A 16622-nucleotide genomic window follows, 5' to 3' on the forward strand; every position below is an offset into this window, starting at 1 on the left:
TTTACCACCACTACTTTGCCCAAACCTTCATTGACGACGTCATGTGGGGTCACCAACGAATTTTTCTGTTCTATTTCCCTCTTTTTTCCTCCCCTTCCCTCGATTCTCCCTCTCTGTTCTTCATTCTTCATAAAATTCTCTCTTAGTTTAGGTAAAACTTCCAATTAATGTGTAATAAGGGTTTTTGCAATCAATTTGGGATTTTAAAATCCTAATTACACATACTTTTTTTTTAAAGCAATTACACATACTTGAATGCAATAATTGGATTTTTCGCACAAATTCATAGAGAATATTAGGAAGAGTGATGAACAGAGAGTGTAAATCGGAGAATCGAGAGGGAAATAGAAAAGAAAACGCGTTGATGGGCCCCACATGACGTGAAGGTGGTACTCCCTCCGTGTTTTAAAAAGTGTTACACTTGCCTAATCCGATCGTGTTTTAACAATTGATATTTTGAAGATTTGAAGGTGGGTGGTAAATTTTAAAAAAAAATCATTGGGGGCGGTAATTCCTAAAAAGTGATGTATTGATAGTAGTAATTCCTACTGTATTCATATTTTGTATTTTTTAACTTGTTTGTAGTTTGTTTATTATTAAATGTTCATATTATTATAAGTGACTAATTGGGTTTGGGCGTGCATTTTTTACGGGCTTGGTCAAGCACTTTTCTTATGAGGAGATTAAGGCATCTTTTAGAAAGCTTGCTAAAGAAACGCACCCTGACCTCGTTTCTTCTGCGGATACTGATACTGCTGATTCGAAACGTTTCATCCAAATTCTCGCTGCTTATGAGGTGAGTACTATTTTGTCAATCATTATTGATTTCTTGCTGTAATATTATGTTGAATTAGTGTTAAATTTGATATTTTACAATTTCTAATTCTGCTAAGTTTTGTGTTATATATTGGTGAATTGGAGGTCGCATTGTTCAATAATTCTACTTCTTGTGAATTATGTTCAATTAATCAATCATCCATTGTTATTGACATTTGTATTAATGTTTGAATTAGTATATGGTATAAAGATATTGGGGTTACTAGTCTAGGTTTTGCAATGTCATGAAATTGAAATCGAATTGAATTTGTGGAATAAATTCATGGATAGATCTTTAAGTTTGTTGATATAAATTTTGGTTCAATTTTGGATTGTTTGTTTCGTTGTGCCCCAGTTAGATAAGAGGTACAGAAACTGAAAGCTGATTCTAGAAGTCGGTGGTATGGTATTGCTTAAACTGACTTAGAGAAATCCACTTCATTACCAGTTATATTGATTGTATCTCGTGTCTTTACTCTGCATTTTTAAGAATTTTGTAATATGCCTAGAATGTACTACATATTTCCACACTAATGTATATATGCTGTCCATCTGAGTATAGTTATTTGGGTCTTAGTATGAAGAGGAGACTATGATCTATTTTGATCAATGTCAAAGTAGATTTCCTTGATGTCTTTTTTTTGCTGCTTTATAGGAATAGTGTTTAAGATCAAGAAGTGCTGTGCATTGGATGACACAAGACATATATAAGCCTAAAATGTCACCAGTCCATGATTTTTCATAGCTCTGTTTTAAATGCCTTTTCTACATTATTAACTCTTTTCCTGAAATTTATATGGCAGGAAATTTTCAAGCTGTAAAGAAAGCTCTCTTGTCTGTTTCAAGTTGTCTCCAAGAGCACACCAAAGGTGACATGTTTGAAGTACCATGGTTGTACTTTTGTTAGTTACCTTTTCTTCTTCCCTCTTTGTGTCTCTCTTCCCCTAACACTGGTTGCAGTGACCAGGAGAAATGGTTTTTGAAGTCGAGTGTTTCATCTCAAAAAAAAGAAAAGGAAAAAAAAAACTCGAAAAATCGAGCGTGATAAATTGTGTAGCTAACATATTAAAAAGCTTTGGATTGTTAAAAAATTATGCTTATCTTAATTTTATGTTTATTGGCCGTAATTTCTCTCTGCTTTTTTTTTTTTTTTTTTCTAACACTAGCTTTTCTAATTGAATTGAATTAAGCTCTTTGTTTGATTTGATTGCAGGAAGTGGTGAAAGTATGACTGACAAGCTAAGGTTCTTTCTGATCCAATTCGATCCCAATTCTCTTGATTTTGTTATAGACTAAATCATCAGGCTTGTATTTCTGATTTAACAAGGCTAATAAATAAAGATGAAAGCTTAAAATTTGATTAATAATGGCTAATAACGTTACAAAGAGATAGGTTAATAGCTCTAGGTCATCACTCTCTTTGATAACATTAGGGTATTACTCTCTTAGTAACTTGAGGTTACCATTCTCTCAACAATTTTCCTCACAATTCACATAATTTCTACTGGCTTCTTACTACTACTTATATACTCAAGCTACCAATTACAAAAGGTTAACCTAACATTGATTGGTGTTTGTCTTCTTCAGCACATTAGCAATTCATAAATCACACCCATGTTGCCACTTTCTTAAGTGTTTCCTTAATGACCCTTGTCTTCATGTGCTGAAGAGTAGCAGTTGCCAACTGCTGTGGTTGATTCTTGTCCCCTCTTCCACTTTACTTCCTTGTGTACACCCACAATGGTGGCTTGGTGGAGGTGGGTAACAGGTCTATAACATATTTTCTCCACTTATAATATAGATTAAGCTCATTAACTTGTAATGTATTTTCTCTCTTTTCAATTTTGTTGTGCTTAAATAAGATGTAAAAATTCTCATTTCTGAAAAATTATGCCTTTTTCTTTCCTGGGTCTTTGCTCAAACTCATTAATTAAGATGTTTGTTTTTTTAATCATAGAATAATAATACCTCAAATAGTGTTTAATCATGAATCTAATTAGGATTCTTATTGGACTTAGATTTGAAGATCAATATCCTAGATGGTTTATCAGGTTTGTTTGGAATTTTGAGCAAATTAGGTATACTCTTTATACAGACCTCAAAATGAAATTCAATCAATCGAAAAAAATAAAAATTCCGAGATTCTGGGGTATACATGGTAGCGGAGCTGCAACAATTCCAGCAACTCGTAATTGCTGTCGATGTCCCTTGCTCACCAACCTCATACACCTTGAAGTTTCTACTCAAGATGTATATATAAAATGTGATCAACATTTTTTTGGTAACCTCCATCTCAAGATGATGTTTACTTTATAGCCAGACTAGCAAATTTTTTTTTTTTCAGTCAATGAAATGCAGTGAGAGAGACTATCACACTGTGCTGTACTGTGCTGATCTTATTATTTCAAAAATTGTTAAAGAAAGAATTGAAGCAACATCTTGTGCCTTATAGTTTTCTTATTTGTATCTACAGGTGTGAGGATTGTAATCATTTTCTGGAATTTGGAGATAGCGGAAGCTATTAGAAAGCTTGGGCCTGAGGCCTGACTATTCTTAAAGGCACGGCGGACAATCACAGAGACAAGAATATGAATGTATTTTGTGGTTAAGGCAAATTCAGAAATTGTTTTGAGATCTCTATATTGAACCTTTATATATAAAGTACTACCACTTATATATTACTTGTATTTATTAATTAGTGTAAATATCTTACATCCAAGGGAAAAGGAGGGAAGTAGGGAGAGGAAGGGAATGGGGGGGGGGGGGGGAATGGGGGTGGCAGGGGGAAGGGGTAGCAGAGGGGAGGGGGAGGGGGTGGGTGAGGAAGAGAGTATAAAAGGCAAAACTTGCTGGACTGTGCTTAGGAACAGTGTTTGTGGTTTCTATTACAGAAATGAAATGTTCTCAGCTTTATTACCCTTGAACTCTTTCTTACTCCTCAGCTGGTCAGCCCTTACCTTTCTCCTTCAATCTCTCTCTCTCTCCTCAGAGAAAGTTCGGAGGTTTTAGGGTAGTCACTCATCCAGTCATCCTAGAGAACGCCTCCCTACGACGGTTGTTTGGGCCACCCCTTTCATTGGCTGCGACAGAAAGGCGGTTTTTTTTTATTCAATTTGTTATAATATTTTTATGGTTCACTGGAGTTTTTGCTTTGTATGCGTGTTTGTTGATCTTGTTTTTTCGAATTTGATACAGAAATTGAGCTGTATAGACCTTGATCGGGTACAATTTGGTGTTACCTTTGAAGATATCAAACCCAAATCAGGTATGTTCTTCTGCAATCAATCGTATTTAACTGTTTCCTATTTATTTGCCTTACTTTTTTTCCCTTTGTTTCGATCTTATACGGCCTTTTGACAGTTTCTTTCTGTAATTTTACTTTGGTTTTCTGAATTTTGGTACGTTTTTTAAATGATCGGTTTGAATTTTGAATTTCATCTTTGCTTGTTGGACCACCAACACTGTGATATGATGTCTCTTTGGTAAAAAAGATTTGATCTGGTAAACTATACTTCTTGGCAATTTAAGGTAGTAACATAGGATACAAAAGGTTATGAAAATAAACCCTTGATGGGCATTTGAGTGTTGTAGAAAATATTGAAAGTTATAACACCATGGGTATTGAGTGTTGTAGAAAAATCTTTAATCTAATCATCCTCAAATTCTTTTAATTTTATGTCTCGACAGCAACACATCATCGACAACCGCAACAATGGAAAGAGGACAAAGCAACGGTGGCTGACCTGTGGGCGCGATCAGGAGGAGCCGCAACAACGTCTAAGAAAAAGACGGAACAAGGACAGTGAATATGAAAGCAAGAAATACAACACCTTAAATTGTGAGACATGTTTTCTCCTTTTCTTTCCCTCAAATTTAAGTGGCCTTTTTGTTATCTAAAAATCAATTTAATTTTACTATTATTTTAATTGTGATTTTTCTCCTGTACTTTATTAAGTTTATTATGGGGTTTTTTTCTTAAAAAAAAAAAAAACAAAAAGAATTTGTGGGTTTGTGCTGAAATTGTGAGTATTGCTGAGTGAAAATTGGAAATTATGGAGTAGCAATTTTAATGAAGATAGTTTGGTTGTTTGTTATTATTTTGAGTCGGTTTAATTGATAGTTGGTCTTTTAACGAACTTTATTTGTTGATCTTGTGTTTGATTATTTTATTACTGTACCATCTTGGCTACAACTTGGTCTATTATTTGGTTTGCAGAAATAAGCTCCTGTTTGAAGGAATATCGCTGAATATGGGTATTATTGCTGCTAGTTTTTTGAAGCTTGTTTGTGATTACTCGCTGTATGAGACTAGAGTATTCAATACCCACTTGAAAAAGATGCTACATGGAGCTGCCACCTGAAGGTATAATTAAAATAAATGTTGACGCTCACTTTGGTGCTGGCACAAGTGGTGGTCTAGGTGCTGTTGCGAGGGATCACTTTGGCCGCATATTATGGGCTGCGGATAAGAAGACTCCTATGGACTGGAATGTGGAATTGGCGGAGGTGGCTGCTGTTAGGGTGTCAAATGGCTAAGAGATTGGGTTACGAAAGTGTATGATCAGGAGTCAAAAGGGAGTAGGGGAAGGGTAATCAACACCATTAGAGGGTCTGCTGCTAGATGGTCTCCTATAAGGCTTATTTACGATGATGTACGTAGAATAGTTATGTCTTTTAATACTTGTATATTTTCTCATGTAAAAAGAGCATATAATTAATTATACGGTTGCCCATTTAGTGGCTAGGTGGGACACTAGTAAGTGCTCCGAGAAAGTTTGTATGGGTTCTTTCCCCTAAGGTCTTCTATCCTTCGCAGAACTTGACTTAAATTAATGAAATGCTCTAAGTCAGTGCTTGGTACTTGACCAGTGTCGAACTAGATGGTGATTCTCAAATTACTATATTAAACATACAGCAAATTAGATATACATGCCATTAGAGCAGTTAAAACAATGTTGTTTCTAGTTTCAGCATCAGATTAAGTAGAACTTCTGTTTAATACATAGTACATAACAAGCATTCAAAAGTTTCTAATTTGGGAGGTTACAAATTCTAGATAGAATTAGAGTTGATCTTGCTCTAATTGTGACAATCTGACTAAATTGTGACATGGGTTCATCATTTTTGTTTAATTAAGAAAAAAGCTGATAAAATTGCAAGAATTTCAACTTGTAGTGGGTTAACACAACAACAGATGTGGGAGACTATCTTTAAGACCCAATCTCCAGATTGGTCCCTGCATATAGAGGCTAAACCCACAAATAGAGAGGAGAAAGGATGGATTCTCCATTTATTTGTTGTACATTAACCTTTTAATTTAATCGCAGAGTACATAGTATGGGGTATTAGTTTTTCGTTTTGTAGATAAAAAAAATGAGAAATAGAAATTCCTTAAAATTGTAATTAGGGGGAGTTGTTTGATTGAAAAAAAAACGAAGAGGAAATGACATAAGTGAAAAAAAATTACAAAAGGTAGGAATTCAATTACCTAATCCCTTAGGTAGATAGAATTTTTCATGAAAAATTACTTCTCACATCGATAACCAAATAACTTTATAAAGACTTTACGATCATATGCAATTCCAACATTGGCGGAATGAAATAAGCATTTTTTTTTTTTTTTTTTTTTTTTTTTGTAAAAGAAACAAATTTAAGAAAATGATGAAAATGATATGAGCTGTTTGGTTGTACTTGTTTAATATAGGCAAGAGAAATTCCTATAAAATGCTTAGATATCTTGTTGCTTGTTTAGCATGAAATATACCGTACAAATAGGCTAATTGTAACTTTTTGGAAATTTTGAGGTCCTACCAATCATAGGAAGTTAATTACTCCACCCCCCTTTTTTAATAGTAATTACTTTGTACCTAACTTACCCTAAGTCATTCACAATTTACAAAAAATGCAAATTATCATATGTCAACCAAACAGTTTATCAAATTCTTATGAAATAAAATATATGAAAGAAATTATTTCTTAAGAAATATAAATTACCATCAAATTCTTATAAAATAAAATATATGAAAGAAATTATTTCTTAAGAAATGTAAATTAGCATGATTATTTAATTTCCAACGCAACCAAACAAGCACTATATGTAGCTAGGGCTGGCAATCATGTCGTGTCTGTTTGTGTCGGAAATTAAACAAGTTGAGGACGTGTTAATCTGATTGATTAAAAGTGTTGAATACATTTAACACTAACTCACTTTTTCGTGTCCGGTTCGTATCGTGTTGTATGAAAAATATTAGCCTTATTCTATATAATATATCAATAATTATATAAATTATAGGGTTTTTATATTAGATGGGTTGAGTCGGGTTAACGTATTGTTAGAGAATATCAATACTGATCTGTTTTAATTAAATGTGTCATATCATGTTGACCCGTTTAATTACATGTATTAAAAACCCTTAACAATAATCATTTTTTTTTCTTATTTAATTCATGTCGTGTCAACTTTTATCAATTGTATATGTAATTTTAAAACACGTATACTTACCAAAAAATAAATTGATGTTTAAATACACATACTCCATAGACAAATATAAAAGAAAGAGAAAAAAAAAACATGTTACGGAGTATTACGTAGTCCTCCACAGTACAATTATAATTATGTGAAACGACTAGTCACTAGAGTTCATGGGCAGTGGACGAACTGACAATGGTGGTAATATTGGGCTATTGGCGTTGTAATTTCTGCTGCCCAACTCTCTCCATCATTTCATAGGTTTTACTTCTTCGGTTCTTCCTACAATCCTACCAATTCTACATGTTAAAACTCCATTTCCACAAAAAAAAAAAAAAAAAACCTCCATTTTCATGAAAACTCTGTCTTCTTCTTTTATTTTTCTTTGCCATTTTTAGTAGTCAAATTTCAAAACCTTTTTCTCTCTCCTCATTTGGGTCATCATATTTTTCTTGTGAGGTAATTTCTTTCTTTTTTGTTGTTTCTAAGTTTAATGAGCTTGTTTTTGTTAGTATGGTGTATGTCTGTATGATATGTGTTTTTTTTTTTTTTAATTTGTGGGTTGCTTTTATTTGCTTCATATTCTCTCATTCTAGGGTTTTTGAGTTTGATCAAGTTGATTTTACATGGTAAAATATCTTATTTTGTATTTCTCTGGAATTTCGTTCATCTACTGTTGCTTTATACTCCGTATTGTTTAAATAAGGTTTTTTTTTTTTTCCTCTGTTCTGGGTTTATGAAGAACATGCGGGGGTTTTCTGGTTTGAACTTGATATTTGCCTTTTATGCTCTGGTTACCCACTTACCCTGTTGATCTTGATGTAGATAATTTGTGAAACTTGTCATATTTTGGTTTTGAAATTTGAGTAATGTGTGAATTTGCCGTATTTTTGGTTTTAAACGTTGAGTAGTTTGTTATTCTGATTCTTAATATTGTTTAAATAAGGTTGTTTTTTTTTTCCTCTGTTTTGGGTTTTGAAGAACATGCGGGGGTTTTCTGGTTTGAGCTTGATATTTGCCTTTTATGCTTTGGTTACCCACTTACCCTGTTGATCTTGATGTAGATAATTTGTGAAACTTGCCATATTTTGGTTTTGAAATTTGAGTAATTTGTGAAACTTGCCGTTTTTTTGGTTTTAAACGTTGAATAAAAACTTGCCGATTTGTGAAATTTGCCGTTTTTTGGTTTGTGAAACTTGCCATATTTGAAGGCTCTGATTTTTTGGGTATATATGGAGTATAAATTTATTTACTCTTTTTTTTTGACGAAAAACGCATCTTAGCTCAATTTATTATTTCACCAAGTTTTCAATATCGTGACATAAAGCCCCCTGAATTTCAGTTGGGTACTCTTCAAGCCAAACACGATATTCACTAAAATTGAAAACTCAACTTTGCTAAGCTATGGGCAACATATTACCCGACCTTCTAACAAAAGAAAAAACACAACTCTGACAGCTTCTAGCAAGCATCAGAATATCCCTCACCAAATTGCCAAAAGAGCAAGGAGATATGGAGCCCTTTTTCAGATGGTGGAACAACTTAATGTTATCAGTTTCCAGGATAAAGTTCCTAAAGCCCGCTTCCATGGCTATCTTTAGGCTGGATCTCATACCAATCACTTCACCAACAGCAACATCTACCTTCCCATTCTCTTTCGAACAAAAGGCTACCACAGCAGTCCCCTCCTCATTTCTCAATATCCCACCAATTCCCAGCCACTGACCTTGGAAGGCTGCGTCTGTGTTTAGCTTATACAGACCAGCAGCAGGAGGCTTCCATCTAGAGCTGAAATACTGCACTTGCATCCCCATATCAGCATTCGCATTAGCTTCTTCAAACTCTCCCACCAAGCACATTGTCTTGTAAAGAATGTCAGCCTCCCTCTTCTCTCTTTTATCAAAGACCCATGCATTGCGTTTCAACCAGATTCCCCACGCCAGGCACCAAATATCCCACCAATTCGTCTCCTTGATCTTTCCATACATCAGATTGCATCAACCTCGAAACCCATCAGCATCAAATGCCCTTGTGTCAAGCCGCAAGGCAGAATGTCTCCAAATAGAGGATGCTGCAGGCAGAAGAGAAGCGTATGAGCAGTAGTTTCCTCTCCCTCCCCACACATAGGGCAACGTTGATCTACATTCATACCCTAGCCATCAACCGGCTCATAACAGGCAGCCCCTCCCTCACACTTCTCCACACAAATAATTTGATCTTTGGTGGAATACGGGCATGCCAAATACTCTTCCAATTAAAAACTACATGCCCATTTGACGAGGTTGCCTTATCCTTTACCTCTTCTTCGACCAAGAGGTTGTAAGCACTCTTTACGCTGTAACGCCCATCTTTCGAGTGATGCCATGACCAAACATCTTCCTCATCAAACAGAGGTACTGGAATACTACAAATTCCATCAATTTCCCGCTGAGAGAATAACTCAGAGAGAGTAGTCCAATTCCAGCTCTGATTTTCCCACAGATCTTTGACATACATTGGAACATCACTACCATCCTTCATTTGTGACAGAATTCGGAACTTTAGGAGATTAGGCACCGACACTACTTCCCCCACCAATAGTCTTTATGGCACCCTTCTCAATTACCTCCCTAGCACTTAGAATCGATCTCCACGTGAAGCTCATGTTTGGGACAGCATAAATTTATTTACTCTTGGATGTCTTGCCTTTTTGCTTATAAAGGTTGAAATAATGTTATTGTTGTATGTGAGTGTTGCTGACATTACATGTAGAAAAGGTTGAAATAATGTTATTGTTAACGAAGTAGTATTGTTGCTTGAATGTTAGTAACTTATTACTTCTGCTATAATTTTGTTGTCTAGTTGCTGCTATATTCTATTATTCTGTTTACCTGCTGCTGAAATTGTTGTTGCCTGTTATATAATCCTGCTGCTGCCTGTTGTATTGCTACTGCTTTTATTTTGCAATTGCCCTGCAGCTGCAGTTCTGTTCGTCCCATAATAATAGACCTGCAGACGTTTCTAGCCCATAGTTCCTTCATGAAAGTTGTAGATCTTGAAAAGTTATTCAATCTAGGCTCAAGAATTTCTTGATTTGGAATTGTGTGCTAGGTTTCATGCCTTCTTGAAATTCCTGTGGTCTGCTGTCTTGGTTCTATCTCAGCGGGGCTGCTGTTGATCACTTGATCCCTGTGTGGTGTTGTTAATATAAAAAGATTGTTCTTCCTATGTCTTGTTTGAGTTATATGGGCTGATTTAGTCATGTTAGTGTTGTAGTAGCTTTCATAACTTGAGTTTAGTTAAGAGTGGTAAAGCGATGTCAATTTTTTAGCTTCTTATCAATGACTTGCCTTGTAATCAGAGTGAAGAAAATGACTCAAGGTGCTACAAAGAAGAAACGGCAGCAAAAAAAAAGAATTCAAAGGATAAAATTTCAGGATGAAATAACAAAGAAGATTTCAGCTTTGTGGGAGCAAGAAAGATTACAAGAGTGCTTGGATTTTATCATTTCTCTTGATGATGAGTGGTTGAAAAATTTAAAAGTCTATTCTATGAAAGTGCATGCACTTGTAGGTTTGAAACGGTTTGAAGGTAAGTTTATTTTCCTCCAATGAAATGGTTTGATGTAGTATGGTCTATTGTTTGCTTTAATTCTTATTTTCTACTAGGATCGGTAAGATTTGGAAAGCTTTTGATTATTTTTTTTTTTACAAGTGAGTGGCTTTAAGGCTTAGGGAAAGAAAGCTTGGAAAAGATAATACAACATTTTCAGTTTCCTAAGGAAACAATAGAGAAATGCAAGCGAATATTAATCTTGAAATATACAACTTGAGAGATAAAGAAAGCTAACAAATATTGACTAGGTTAAACTGTTTAAATCAAGACTTATCCAGAAATTTGGAAAGCATATTTGTGTTATTTGTATTGTAAATTTGTATTATTTTGTACTTCATTTATCTTAATGTTTTCATTTAATTTTGTATGATCAGAGGTATTGGCTTTGCAAAAACGACTCGAAGAATTTGGACATAAAACGACTTTGGCACTTGGTGAATGGTTTATGTTTGCGTAAGTCTATTATCTTCCTTTCTAAGGATTTTTGATAAATTATCAGGATGATGTAACTGTTACAAGATATTTATTTGAATTGATTCTATACAGACAATACAGTAGACAATAGTTAGTCATCTTTAATCACGTTGACATTAATTAAATTTTTTAAAATGCCTTGCAGTTATGCTAACAGAAAGCAAAATAATATTTTGGAAGCATATCTCCTTTATAAATATGTGCATGATCAGAAGGGTGCAGTCTGTGTAGATGATGAAGCATTCAAAAACTGTCTCAAATGGATAAAAAGACTACAACCGAAAGTTCAACCAGATTTGGATAGAATTGCAGTGGAAAGAGCTAGTAAATTTTTGGATGATGAGCGTGCTGCCTCCTCTTCCACAAGGCTCCTGCCTCCTCTTCCACCAAGGCTGCGACCTCTTCCACTCAAGGCTGCATCCACCCGACCAAGGCTGCATCCACCCGACCAAGGCTGCATCCACTTCGACCTTGGTTGCGTCCGCTTCGACTTTGGCGATCCCTTCTTTGACCTTGGATCCCTCATCTTTGGGTGTGGATGCCTCTTCCCAAAAAATGATGAAGGTAATCTCTTCTCAACTTTTCGTTAATTTTATGATTTTTTTTATTTGGAAAGAACAAAAAAATATTATTAGGTCACTGATTAGCCATTACATTCAAGACCTAAGCGTAACAAACACTAAGAGTTAAAAGACTACATGTTTAAATACAGTTCTCAACCATTTAACATCATTAGCTCATCACTACTAGTTCCTGGAAGAAATCTGTAAATTCTATAATGCATATTTTGTTTCGGAGGACTAGTTACATGTGTATGATCATCATGATGAAAAGTCTACATAGCTTTGTTTCTTTGCTGCCAAATATAGTATACTAAACCAGCGAGACATCTTTAATATATCAATTTGAAATAAGCTATCTGTTACAATCTTCAACATAAGCAAAGTTAGTAGAGATTTTAAGCCATTTTCTATAGAACAGTAAAACAATAATGATTGCAAGAGCAGTTAAAGAACATATGTTGTCTAGATTCAGTGTTATTGCACAAGGATCAAGAGTTGTCTAGAACAATATGTATCGTTTTATTTGTTAAACATTTTTCTCTATTCTGTATTGATAAATATATATTTACAGTTTACAGAGGATGGTGTGATATACTTTGAAATGACCCAGCTTGATGAATTTTCATATCTTGGTGTAATGAAGATAGGCGGGAGTTCTTTTCCCAAGTCGTATATCAAAATTGGCGAGAATTCTACTTCAGATGTCTCAATTAGGCTTAAGAAAAACTCATGCCTATTGAAAATTGAATTTTCAATGTATTTCCACTCCCTTTCCAGTAGGGTAGCAATTGTTGAGCCGGTCCGTCCAGTAAAAGTGTTCTTTGAATTGAAGCTTGAAGATTTCAAATCGGAAGCAATGGCTCAAACTTGTAAAAAATGGTGGGAATATATCAAAGACGACTTTCTATCAATATTTCGGTAAAAAATTTACTTTGTTAATTTATATATTTTTATTTTATGAATGAAATTTAATAATATATTATTGTATTGTAGAGGCGTAATATGTGGCATGCTTGTCATATATTCAGATCAAAAAAGTCTGTAGTGATCTGGAAAAATCACTCTACGTTACTGAGGAGGGAGAAGCCAAAATATTGCATATTTCTCAAGAAAAATTTACATTCAGTCAAGCGCAAAAAGAAGTGTCTGATTTGTTGTCCATTATTGAAGGAGTCATTACTTTGATAAGACCAAGATCAAGACCAGATTTGGAAACTTGGCGTAAAGAATTTGAGCTATCTTATGAACTGCCTTTAGAATTAGGTCATTTTTTAAACAGCTTAAGAGTCAGGAAAATGTAAGTAAATTTCCCTTAAATCTGTTTTTATATTCTTTTTATTCATTATAAGTTCAGTTTATGCTAATATTATACTTTGTATATTTTGTTTATGTAACTATTAAAAAGCTTGTTATCTGCAACTGTACATTACTTATAAAGTTTTTTTTTTTTTTAATAAATAGGTATACTTGTATGATTAAAAATTTTATGTTTTATTTCTAACAGATGTGATAACATTCATCCAATGTTGTTGATTGATCACCCGTTTATCTGGTCGATAAATCATCGGGTTTCATTCATCCAGTCTCTTGAAGTGGCTATTAAAGAAAGGTTAATCAATGAGAAGGCTTTCAATAATGAAATGACTCCGAATTTTAGGACTCAAAATTGGAGGATTGAAGTCTCAAATGACTTGTTATTGTCAGCAACTTTTATGTTAAACCATTTCGTGTCATTAATTTTATTCATGCAGTGTTTTCCCATGCTAATGACTATCAATATGATACTATACGCGGGAAAAAGGTAATGACTTTCTTTCTATTTTATTTACGAAAATATTAATTAATTATTGCATGCTGCTAATTTTTTTATCTTTATCTTTTATAGGGTGGTTTGACTCTTGAGGAAAGAGAAAGTCTAATTACAAAAGTGTTTTCCTTCAATATATACAACACTTTATGACGCCCTGTGTGATTATGCAAAAAATTCTAGTTGGTAAGAATTTAATATTTTGTTATTTCTAATGTACATCTTTTATGTTGTTTAAAATTTTTGTTTAACACTTTTTAATTTAACAGGGGATATACAGAGTCATTTTCAGATGTTCTTAAAAGATTTTCAAGTTGTGGATCTCAATATTGATTTCCTGTTCCTGGTAAGCATTTGATATCGATTTGGGGGCTATTTTGGTGTGGTGTTTTCGGGTTGTTTTAGGTTACATTGTGTGTGAATAGTGTTTGAGGTGTGTGGGCAAAGGGTTCGTATTATTGCTTGTGTGTCTTGACGATGTGAGTATGTGATAGGTGTTGCACACGTGATGGTTGTTGAGTGGTATTGTGTATGTGATGGGTGTAGAGTGTGTTTTGGTATTGGGTATTAAGCATGTCATTTATGAGTTAATTTGTATGTTTGGAATTTTTGATACTCCTTGTTACATGAGTTGTAGTGGACTAGAAGTGCGTAATTTGGCATTATTTCTTTGGTTTATTGGTGGTGATGGGTAATTGAACTTTTGGACTAGGCGTACTTTTGCGGAATATGCAACAAACTACTGTGAAAAGGCATTGTAAATAACTGTTAATTGACACATAGATTAAACTAAATGTCTTTACACATACATTATGTTGTATGATTCTTATAACATTTAATATTTTCTTTCTAATTCCTTTTGGAAGTCTCGTATAATAATTACATTCATTGTCATTGCTGAAACTAAAAGGTTGGACAACTATCGGTACATCACTTGTTACTTATTCCTTTTCTGTTTCCTGTTTCAGTTGATATTTTTTCTCTTTGTAGTTGCGTCATTTCTTGAAAAATCTCATAATCTTATTCTGAATTTTCACTCCATGTTCTCATCTCTATGAAACGTCCATCAAATTATTTTGTTATGTACAGGTTTAAAATAAAATTATGCATACGGAGTACTGGATTTATGTCTATGAGTCTGCATTCAACTCTCTGCGTGTAGATTAGTTTTTGCAGAAAAGTTCCCAATTGATGTGTTATGTCTTATTGTATTGTATTTTACTATTGTTTATGAGTACTAAGATTCATGTCTCTGAGTTTGTGTTCCAACTCTCTGGGTGTAGATTAGTCTTTGCAGAAAAGTCAATGCAGGTTGATGTTATTGATGTATTTTGTCTAATTGTAGTTGGAGTATTATGGCTATTGCTTCACTGATGTTCTGTTGGCAAAAAAATCTGTCAAAATTGTAGAATGTAGTGGGCATTGGGGGTCAATGTGAGGCAGAGAAATGTATGAACCTATGTGTGTATCCTCAGCTTCAGCTAAGCCTTCTAGATAATATAACACAACTCCCTCATCGAATCTTGTTAGCAGCTATTCATATTTTGTAAACATGATTAACTTGATAGATTTTAAGATATGCTATATAATTACTCTCTGTATCAAGGATAGACTTTAGCAATCAAACATACAAGTAGTTAATATCACCTAAATACAATGAACTACCAATTTAATATCAGATGTCGTTCTTGCTTGCTGTCTTACAATGTAAAGATATATTTTTGTTATACATAAGTTTGTTATAGATATATTTCCGTTATTATCTGATTATTTTCTTATCATGTATACAATTACGCAGTTTGCAGGTAGGTGAAGGGGGTCGATAAATGAATTGATCCACTAGATGCATACCCTCTGATGTCTGCAACACTAGTAGCAAGCCTGATTTATTTTTTGGTTCAGACAGATCATTGTGTTGCTTGAGATTTAAGTATAGAGCTGACTTTTTCTTATGTGAGCTAAGCTACTTCTGGAGAAGTTAAACATGGAACTACTGTTGTTTACGCATGGGGTTTTTATTCTCAAAAGAAATATGTCTGTAAAATTGTACCTGAATTTTCTATCCCCGGATCAATGTGCAGCAAGTTGAGACCTTAAAATTTATGCTTCTAAACATATCTGTTAATTTTATGCTAAAGCTTGACTCATTGAGCTTCCTACTTATGCACTCAATTTGACAATAATAATGCTAGCAACAATCTACTTTTTCTACTTCTAGTATATGAAATTAAAAGAGGTTCCCTGTATGTTCATTTTATGCTTCAATGATGCACATATACCTTTGACTTTTGTAAAATAACGTCAACAATGTTCATATACTATCCTAAACAATCTTGATAAGAAGCAGAGAATAAAAGCATTCTCGCCCTATTAATGGCCTACTTTACTTTTGCACTGACCTGTCCTAATTATTAATACCTACACCTAGTGTAGGGCCGTACTAATACCTACACCCTACGAAGATGTCATTGTGATGCACTTGCTTGTGCAGCATTGTGAGGCCTTTAGACTTCCTCGTTGGTATGGTAGCCCAATAAAACCAAGTTTTCAGACTTTAGACGAAAAAGAATAAATTTTCGAGGACTTTATGCGTAATGCTCGCTGCGTTTGGCAGATATTTTGGACACAAATTCCTGTTTCTCTCACATGGACTTCCTAATGTTTTTTTTTCTTATAAATTAAGGAATGAAAATGACACAATCAAGAGAGAAAACTAGCATGATATTTCAGAACTTTTAATGGTCACAGTTGGGATTCAAAGAATAAAAGTTCTAAGATAAACTACATTAATATTTGCAGACAAGATACTTAAAAAAAAAAACTATAGCTTATCCCATCTGTGGTTCGTCTTTATATAATTATATAATGGGATTCATCATCAACCCAAAATTTTGAATCC

At 34.1% G+C, this 16622-nt stretch overlaps 2 protein-coding genes and 2 long non-coding RNA genes across 8 annotated transcripts; 3 read left to right on the top strand and 1 right to left on the bottom strand.

Moving 5' to 3' along the window:
• The first annotated feature begins 240 nt into the window (after positions 1–240).
• Positions 241–5676, top strand: LOC110703569. 5 transcript variants are annotated; one of them, XR_002507698.1, is made up of 7 exons: positions 241–796; positions 1620–1718; positions 2030–2573; positions 3290–3410; positions 4012–4081; positions 4504–4654; positions 5033–5676. It is a non-coding gene; the product is annotated as an uncharacterized LOC110703569 (long non-coding RNA). The 5 variants fall into 5 exon arrangements; XR_002507699.1 differs by having other exon boundaries at positions 244–796; positions 1620–1685; XR_002507695.1 differs by having other exon boundaries at positions 455–796; positions 2030–2060.
• Positions 5677–8682: 3006 nt separating this feature from the next.
• LOC110703566 lies at positions 8683–9273 on the bottom strand. Its single transcript, XM_021881346.1, has one exon. It carries the CDS (start codon positions 9271–9273, stop codon positions 8683–8685), a length of 591 nt encoding a protein of 196 aa, XP_021737038.1.
• A 1362-nt stretch (positions 9274–10635) lies between these two features.
• Positions 10636–13846, top strand: LOC110703567. The gene is made up of 9 exons (XM_021881347.1): positions 10636–10855; positions 11254–11332; positions 11499–11720; positions 11767–11917; positions 12488–12834; positions 12910–12923; positions 12955–13213; positions 13421–13717; positions 13802–13846. The coding sequence occupies exons 1-9, from the start codon at positions 10636–10638 to the stop codon at positions 13809–13811; spliced, it is 1599 nt and encodes a 532-aa protein (XP_021737039.1). The 3' UTR covers positions 13812–13846.
• A 6-nt stretch (positions 13847–13852) lies between these two features.
• LOC110703570 lies at positions 13853–15961 on the top strand. Its single transcript, XR_002507700.1, has 3 exons — positions 13853–13909; positions 13993–14069; positions 15522–15961. It is a non-coding gene; the product is annotated as an uncharacterized LOC110703570 (long non-coding RNA).
• Positions 15962–16622: the final 661 nt, after the last annotated feature.

Source organism: Chenopodium quinoa, unplaced genomic scaffold, assembly GCF_001683475.1.
Source record: "Chenopodium quinoa cultivar QQ74 unplaced genomic scaffold, ASM168347v1, whole genome shotgun sequence".
Lineage (NCBI taxonomy): Eukaryota > Viridiplantae > Streptophyta > Magnoliopsida > Caryophyllales > Amaranthaceae > Chenopodium > Chenopodium quinoa.